This window comes from Struthio camelus, chromosome 2 (genome assembly GCF_040807025.1).
Source record: "Struthio camelus isolate bStrCam1 chromosome 2, bStrCam1.hap1, whole genome shotgun sequence".
Classification (NCBI taxonomy): domain Eukaryota; kingdom Metazoa; phylum Chordata; class Aves; order Struthioniformes; family Struthionidae; genus Struthio; species Struthio camelus.
Window position 1 is genome coordinate 149,246,557 of NC_090943.1, and position 7,456 is coordinate 149,254,012.

Below are 7,456 nucleotides of genomic sequence, written 5' to 3' on the forward strand. Positions count from 1 at the left end.
TGATAAGCCTACTGTTATATGGATTTGGCACTCTTTAAGTAATTTGGGAAATGTAAAGAAATACTGAATTCCTTTTCATTCTTACCAATGTATGTCGAATATTTAATGCAGAAAAAATTTAGGTTGTTAAGAATTTACATGCATTTTGGTATGTATTTATGTGATACCTAAGTCGTTATTTTTTGGAGCAATGGCATTTAGCATATTAGCATGCAAAAATGTCACTAACATTTAGGAGAAGAGAAACACGTAGCAATAAAATACACTGTGTGCTTAAATGAATATAAGTCATTTCTGATAAAGAAACAGAGCAGCTTGCAAATTGTCTATTACAAGCATTTCCTGTGCAAAGGGAAGTTCTTCCTCACAAACTGACTGGAGTTCTTTGAAAGGGGTCAGTAAGCATATGAATAGTGGCGATAGAGTCTGCTTGCATTCCCAAAGGACTTTTGCTGAAAGGTCTCAACAGAGAAAGAAGTGTTGTCATAATGTAAAAATAAAGGATTTTGAATAATCCTTTAAAATGTGGAAGTTGAAGAAAATGGTCAACTCTTGCAGTGGAGGGTCTTTGCTAGGACCTGGGGTGTTCAATATATCCATAATAGATGTGGTGTACAACGAGGAGGCAAAGTTCATTGACGATACAAAGTTATTTGAGAAGGAATCAAGTGTGAAAAATTGCAGACGGTCTTTGTGAGACTGAGAGGCTGAACAACAAAATGACAGATTAAATTTGATGTAGATACACACAAAGTGAGACACATGAATAAACCCCACCTTCCTAAATTCACATATGAAATAATGGGCTCTGAGCTGACCATTACAAGCCAGGAGCGAGACTGTAGCCTAACGATACGTAGTTCCATGAAAATGTCACATCAAATCATCAGTAGTGCTCAAAAAAAAAAAAATCGAATATTAGAAACTGCTAGGAAAGGACCAGAGAAGAAACAGACTTTGTCATTATGCCCTTGTATAAATCCATGGTTTGTTCACATCTTGAACGCTGGTCCCTCAGTCTCAAAAAGATAAAGTAGAGCTGGAGAAAGGTTAAGGCAGAGCAGCAAGGATGATCAGAGTTATGGAATAGCCTCATATCTATGTGGAATGCAGTATGTGGCAGCAGTAAAGTAAGCTATCATTCTTCAGGTTGGGAGGTAGTGGGGAAGAATAGGATAGAGGTCTGTAAAAGTCATGAGGGATACGGACAGGGTGGCCAGGGGTTGGTCATTCACCCTTTCTTGCAATACACCAACTTGGGAGCCTCAAATGAAGCTTGTGAGAGTTACTTTCTGTGCAAACTGAAGGAGGAAGTAGTTGACTGTGGAACTCTTTGCCACAGGGTGTTGTGGATATAGAAAGTTTCCAAAAGTTCCACTGGAGATTGGACAAGTTTGTAGAAGACAAATCCACTGATGTTTGCTAAATGGACATCAGATATTACATCTGGCTCAGAAAGCCTCTGAGCTGAAAATGCGTGGAGAGTATTAAGATAAAATAAAATATATGCTTGCTTGTTCTTATAATCTCCACTTAGTCTAGAGGCAATAAACTGTCTAGATGGTCTAGATGGACCTTTGGTCTTATCCAAATGGCTGTTACGTTCTTACTGTGCAATATTTAAAAGGATCTCAGATGTCGCAGTGTAAGCACACTAGAAGGATGAAGTATGCTGTGAAGTTATCTTGGGAACAATTTAAGTCACTTACGGGGTATGAGAGTATGGGATCATATTTTGGTTTAGATGTGATGACACTGGTGTAGCACTCCTCAAGATTTTCCAGAAATTAAGAAGGAAATTCTCTGCACATATTATGCAGAAGGCTAGACTAGGCATTTGGATGGTCCCTTCTGACTTAATGTCTGCAAGCCTGTGAGACCTGGAGGGATGTGGGTAAAGAGGGGAACTACCAAAATGTGCAAAGCAGCTTTCAGAAACAAGACCTCAGTCACAGAGCACTGCAGCTAGTGTGAATGTCTAGCTAAATTTCTTCCTTGTGCTAACACAAATGTCCCATTTCTTACTTACAGGGACTCATGCTTACCTTTCTCCAAAACATACTGACTTTGAAGAGAAGGTCTATAATGTTCCAGTAATAATCAATGACAATGGAAGACCGCCTTTGGAAGGAGAAGTAAATCTTGAAGGTATACCCGTGCACAGAACTGTTAATTTCCAGAGAACAGTAATATATACGAATATTGAAACTGAGCTATTAAAATTCCCATTAATTTTGTGGCATTTCTTTTTGCAGTAAATATCTGCGAGTGTTCAAGCGAACAGTCATGTTTTATAAAAGTACAACGTGAGCACTCCTGGCCAAGCACAGGGCAGGCAATTGGGATTCTTCTTGGGGTATTCCTAGTCATTGGTAAGTGACTTTTTCTTGGTTGATATGAGGTGAGCCCTACCAAATGTGACAGTGCTGTTGCACTTCCGACAACGATTGAATGTTACAGAGTAAGCGAAAAGATGGAAGATCTCACTGTGCTCAAGCACTGTGATCATTGTGATCATGTAAATTTCTGGTCCAGGGATGACTTTTTTGGACTTTGTATCTGCATGCACATGCACTGGCACTGCAAACAGCTGTTACTAGGGAAAAGAGTGCACTCTCAGCAGATTTGCAGATAATACAAAACTGAGGGGAGCAGCTGATGCACCAGATGGTTGTGCTGCCATTCAGAGGGACTTTGTCAGGCTGGAGAAATGGGCCAACAGGAATCTTATGAAGCTCAACAAGGGGAGATGCAAAGTCCTGCACCTCAGCCCGTGCACCACTACAGGCTGGGGGCTGACTGGCTGGAGAACAGCTTGTCAGAAAAGGCTCTGGGAGTACTGGCGGACAGGAAGCTGACCACGAGCCAGCAATATGCCCTTGTAGCAAAGAAGGCCAACTGCATCCTGGGCTACACTGGGCAAACTGTTTCCAGCAGGTCAGGGGACTTGGTCACCCTCTGCTCAGCACTGATGAGGCCACACCTGGAGTGCTGGATCCAGTGCTGGGCTCCACAGTATAAGAGGGATATGAACATACTGGAGTGAGTCCAGCAAAGGGCCACAGAACTGATTAAGAGACTGGAGCATTTCTCATACGCGGAGAGGCTGCGAGAGCTGGGATTGTTCACCCTGGAGACGAGAAGTGAGGGAGCTGACCAGTGTGTATAAATATGTAATGGGGGGAAGGAAAGAGGATGGAACCAGACTCTTCTCAGTGGTGCGCAGTGGTAGGACAAGAGACAATGGGCACAAACTGAACTTCCACTTAAACATAAGAAAAAAATGTTTGTGGTGAGGGTGGCCAAGCACAGGAACAGGTTGCCCAGAGAGGCTGTGGAATCTCCATCCTTGGAGATATTTCAAAGACGCCTGGACACAATCCTGGGCAATGTGTGCGAGGTGGTCCGGCTTTGAGCAGGGGTGTTGGACTAGCTGATCTCCAGAGGTCCCTTCCAACCTCAACTGTTCTGTGATTCTGTGAAAAGGCTGTATTTGCAGTAATAGTCTCTTTGTCAGTAACTACCACCTTTTTGCTGTCAGAGAATGGACTGGAGTCCTGTCCTGGGCTTTCAGATTACAGTGAAGATAGTGAAGCATCCAGGGATGTTTTGCTGTTTACTGTCTGTAAATTTCCATTCAATTCCTGACCATAGCTTAGAAATTATGATTTTATTCACTGACTTTAGTTTCTTAAGTTTCCATTTTCCAGTGAGAGAACTGCTTTGAGTTGTGGGAAACTTGCATTTGTATGAACAAAGCATGGTTATATTGTTAAATAGTACTGAACAGAATTATATTCTTACAGGCATGAGCTGATGCAACTTTGATAAATAGCTTAATACTTTTTCCAAAACAAGACAAAATCTTGTTTGGCATTCTTTTTATAACTGTAAGAGCAAAGCAGTCAGGATGACTGTTGATCGGATCCAGTCCCCTAGGAAGCTAACAGCAGAAAGAATTCAGTGCACAATCCCATGTGATTTTTGAATGTGATGGTCACAAACAACAGACTAGGAGACTGTGAGTCATCTGTGGAGAGGGGAGAGGGTGTGGGAGACCTGTGGAGAAAATCAAATAAAAGAAATTAATACATTACAGACCTCATATTCAAAAGAGGCAGATGAAATGAGAGGATAAAAAGGAAAAACCCCAAGAACTTATGTAAGTAACAATTACATCATTTCTGAAAGAAAAGAGAAAGAGCCCCTGAGAACAAGTACCTAAAAAGACAAAATTAACACTCTATGATGACTTTTCTTGTGTAATTCACAAATCCCTAAGGAAGAGAAAGGGCTGGTGCAGATGTGACGCATATGTGTTTGTCTTTTGAAGACAGAAAAAGAAAAATTTCCAATTCAAAGAAATCTAAAATGGAAGAAGCCATACTCAGATCATGCAATTGACAAAGAAAACCCTCATACTGCATCTTCACCATCTCTGCTCAAGCTTCTGACATCACTCATTTCTGCATGATACCTTGGTCTGACCACTCACTTAGTATGATGTTATATATAAGTGAAAATTTTGTTGGATATCCAACTAAAGATGTTTTCATTGCAGGAGTACTGGCCAACTTTAGAGAATACAGTAAAAATTGCTACTGGTTCATGACTTAAAAAAAAAAAAGTGTGTGTAGCTCATAAAGGCTTTTAAAAAGAATTCCTGAAATGAACGTGCTGTTTTTCAACAGAGAGCTTTTCCACTTTAAAGCCACAGTAAGTCAGCTGATAGCCTCTCAGATGGATTTAACAGGGATCAGAGATGGGTAAGGGACAAAAAGAGAGATATAGAAAGAATTTACAAAGCCTTGAAAAGTTACGAACTTTGAGTTTGACTTTGAAACTCAGAAGATATGACCAGAAAATCGACCATTTTCTGGAGACCTAGACTAGAATGGACTACCCCATGAGCTAAGGACTGTTTCAGACCTCAGCACCTTCCCTTTCCGGAGCAAGGCATCTGTGAACTTATTTTCTTTAAGAGAAACACAGAGCATAGGCACTGGAGAGCAAAATACAACACAATAAAAAAAATACTTCAAATCCTCAGCCAATCCAGGGCACCACACACTTTTAATAAAACACACTCCCTCTCTCTTGTAAGGTATTCTTCCCATGTAGGAGAGAGTGGCAGTATAAACATCACATGGCAGATATTAGGCATGTTGCTTGATGAACTACTCAGATACTACAAAGATGAATGTGAAATAAGGACAACTAGTGAACAGAACAAATTTTCAGACAAATGAATAGGGGAGGGGGTGTAGATGAGCACTTCTGTATATTTTATTACTGTATAGGAAGAAGGAGATGTTGAAATTCAAAGAAAATTAACATTGATAAAGAGGAAATAAGTTTACATATTGTATAACAAGCTTATGATTTAAAAAGTATTAAATATACATATAGAATGCTGTATATAATTTTTATATAAAATATATTGCATTTAAATATTTAAATATTTATGTATTCATGCATTTACGTATTTATGTATGTATATATTTACGATTTATGAGGGCAACTATAGACGCCTTAGACTGGATATGGTAAATGATAATAAAGAGCATGAAGCCTTCTAACCCACGCCAGAAGCAGATCGCAGTCATTTTCAGCTTTAGGTGCACAAATCTCTAGTATCCAGCAATTATTTCTAAGAGATACAACAAAGTTACCTAAGAAGAACAATTCTCATGTCAGTAGTCTTAACTTTTCTATAACAGAATTGCCATTCCATTGGGAAAAAATAGGGACTACAAATCAAGTAAAAGATGACAAATCAATGCTCAAAATGCGGGTGCTGAAGAATACGTTTGATCAGCTATTAGAGGGGAAGGTCTTGCTGGAGGACGTCCCTTCAGCCCCTGATGTAGCTGATACTGCCCACCAGCATCTCAGGCCACTGAACCCTCTACTGGTCCAGCACAGATTGATCATACCCCAAAACCATTTATTTCCTTTCAAGATGTAAAGCAGTGTGACAATTACAGCGTGAGTGTCAGATCTTTTGCTAAAATATATTTTCAGAAAGTTTTCTCTGCCCTTTACTGACCTTCTGTTCCCTCTGTTTTTCAGGTTCCATTTTAGGGGGTGTGTTTTTTCACATGAAATACAAACAGAAAGATAAAAAGAAGAGCCATCGGGAAGATGCAAAAGATCAGGCTGAACTTCGTAATCTGGCTAAATGACTGTTTCTTTCATCAAGAGAATAAATGACCTTTGGGTTGGGAAGAAGTGACCTTTGCGGCTCCCAAAGCCCAGAAGTGTATTATCATGAACTGAGGATACAAACATGCAAAAGCAAGCTCCCATGGTTTTGTCCTCAGTTTTATAGATAACATTATTCAGTCACAAGACAAAAACTGTCTATAAACTTCAGCAGCAGCCATTAATAAAAATATCAGCTTTGACAAGTGTTAACTCATGATGACACCAAATGCTGAGCTCCTGCAAGGATCAATACGTGGGACCAGTTTGGCAGCTAAAGTAAATATGAACTTTCCAGAGGGCTACATTTTATCTGACTCTTTGGCTCTTTATGTATCCACCTCTAAGGCTCTTTTTATCTCAGTGTGTTGCTGAGTAGCAGAAAGGGTAATAAAGTCCACTGCTGCATTGAAGATGTCCCATGAAGTAGGAGGGATCCCTCTGACTCTCAGCAAAGCAGCTCCTAAACTTAGTGCAATCTGTTCTCCTGGATCAGGCCTACGTATGTTGTGCTGATGAATTTATACTAGCAATGTGTAAGGACAATGTGACATTTCATTTTTTCATTTACGACATGCACTGGCTGTGACCAGTTTGTGAAGTGCCATGGCTTTCAGTTTCTAAGTTAAAAAAACACATGTTGAGTCATGTGGAAATTGGGTGATGTGATGTTTTATCATACTGCTGCAAATAAGTTGCTTGCCCTTTTGATAAGAATAAAAATGTTCTCTACAGGTTTTAGCGTCTATTTATTGAAAAAAAAAAAGAAGAGGGAGAGAGAGTGTGAGAGAGAGTGCGTGAGAGCAAACCATGGTTGCTTGGTTACCTGTTTTATTTAACCTTATGTTTTGCATAATGCAGGTTAGAAATGGCCCTCAGGTCAGAGTGATACATGGCTGTTTGAAATAAGATGCAATGATTTCTGGAAACACTGGTATATCGGTTTCAGCAAACTGAACTTGGGCCTAGGTTGACACTCAGAGAAGGAAAGCCTTTCTCTTGACAGCATGCCTATAGAAGGGCATTTCTGGTGACAGTTTGAGGGAAACTTTTCTTTCAAGCTATAAACAAAAACTGACAAGTATTGTGCTAAACTGAAAAGACAACATACTTTTCAAAACGCTGAAGAAAAGGTCATATGGAAAAGAGTATATTTGTTTATGTAGGGCTTTTTGAATAACTTTTGCATGCAGCACAGAACTAGAAAGAAAATAACACTTTTTTGGTAGCATTGCATTTTAATAGGTTTTCC

The 7,456-nt window shown here is 39.8% G+C and overlaps 1 protein-coding gene across 4 annotated transcripts in view; it reads left to right on the top strand.

The window, feature by feature from the left end:
• CDH17 (cadherin 17) overlaps positions 1-6,942 on the top strand; it is a 29,220-nt gene extending 22,278 nt beyond the window's left edge. For all 4 annotated transcript variants that reach the window (XM_009676020.2, XM_068933027.1, XM_068933026.1 and 1 more), the window contains 3 exons: positions 2,032-2,148; positions 2,256-2,372; positions 6,073-6,942. In XM_009676020.2, the coding sequence (XP_009674315.2) occupies positions 2,032-2,148; positions 2,256-2,372; positions 6,073-6,185 (347 nt within the window). In that variant the 3' untranslated portion in view covers positions 6,186-6,942. The remainder of the gene's footprint in view (positions 1-2,031; positions 2,149-2,255; positions 2,373-6,072) is intronic.
• Positions 6,943-7,456: the final 514 nt, after the last annotated feature.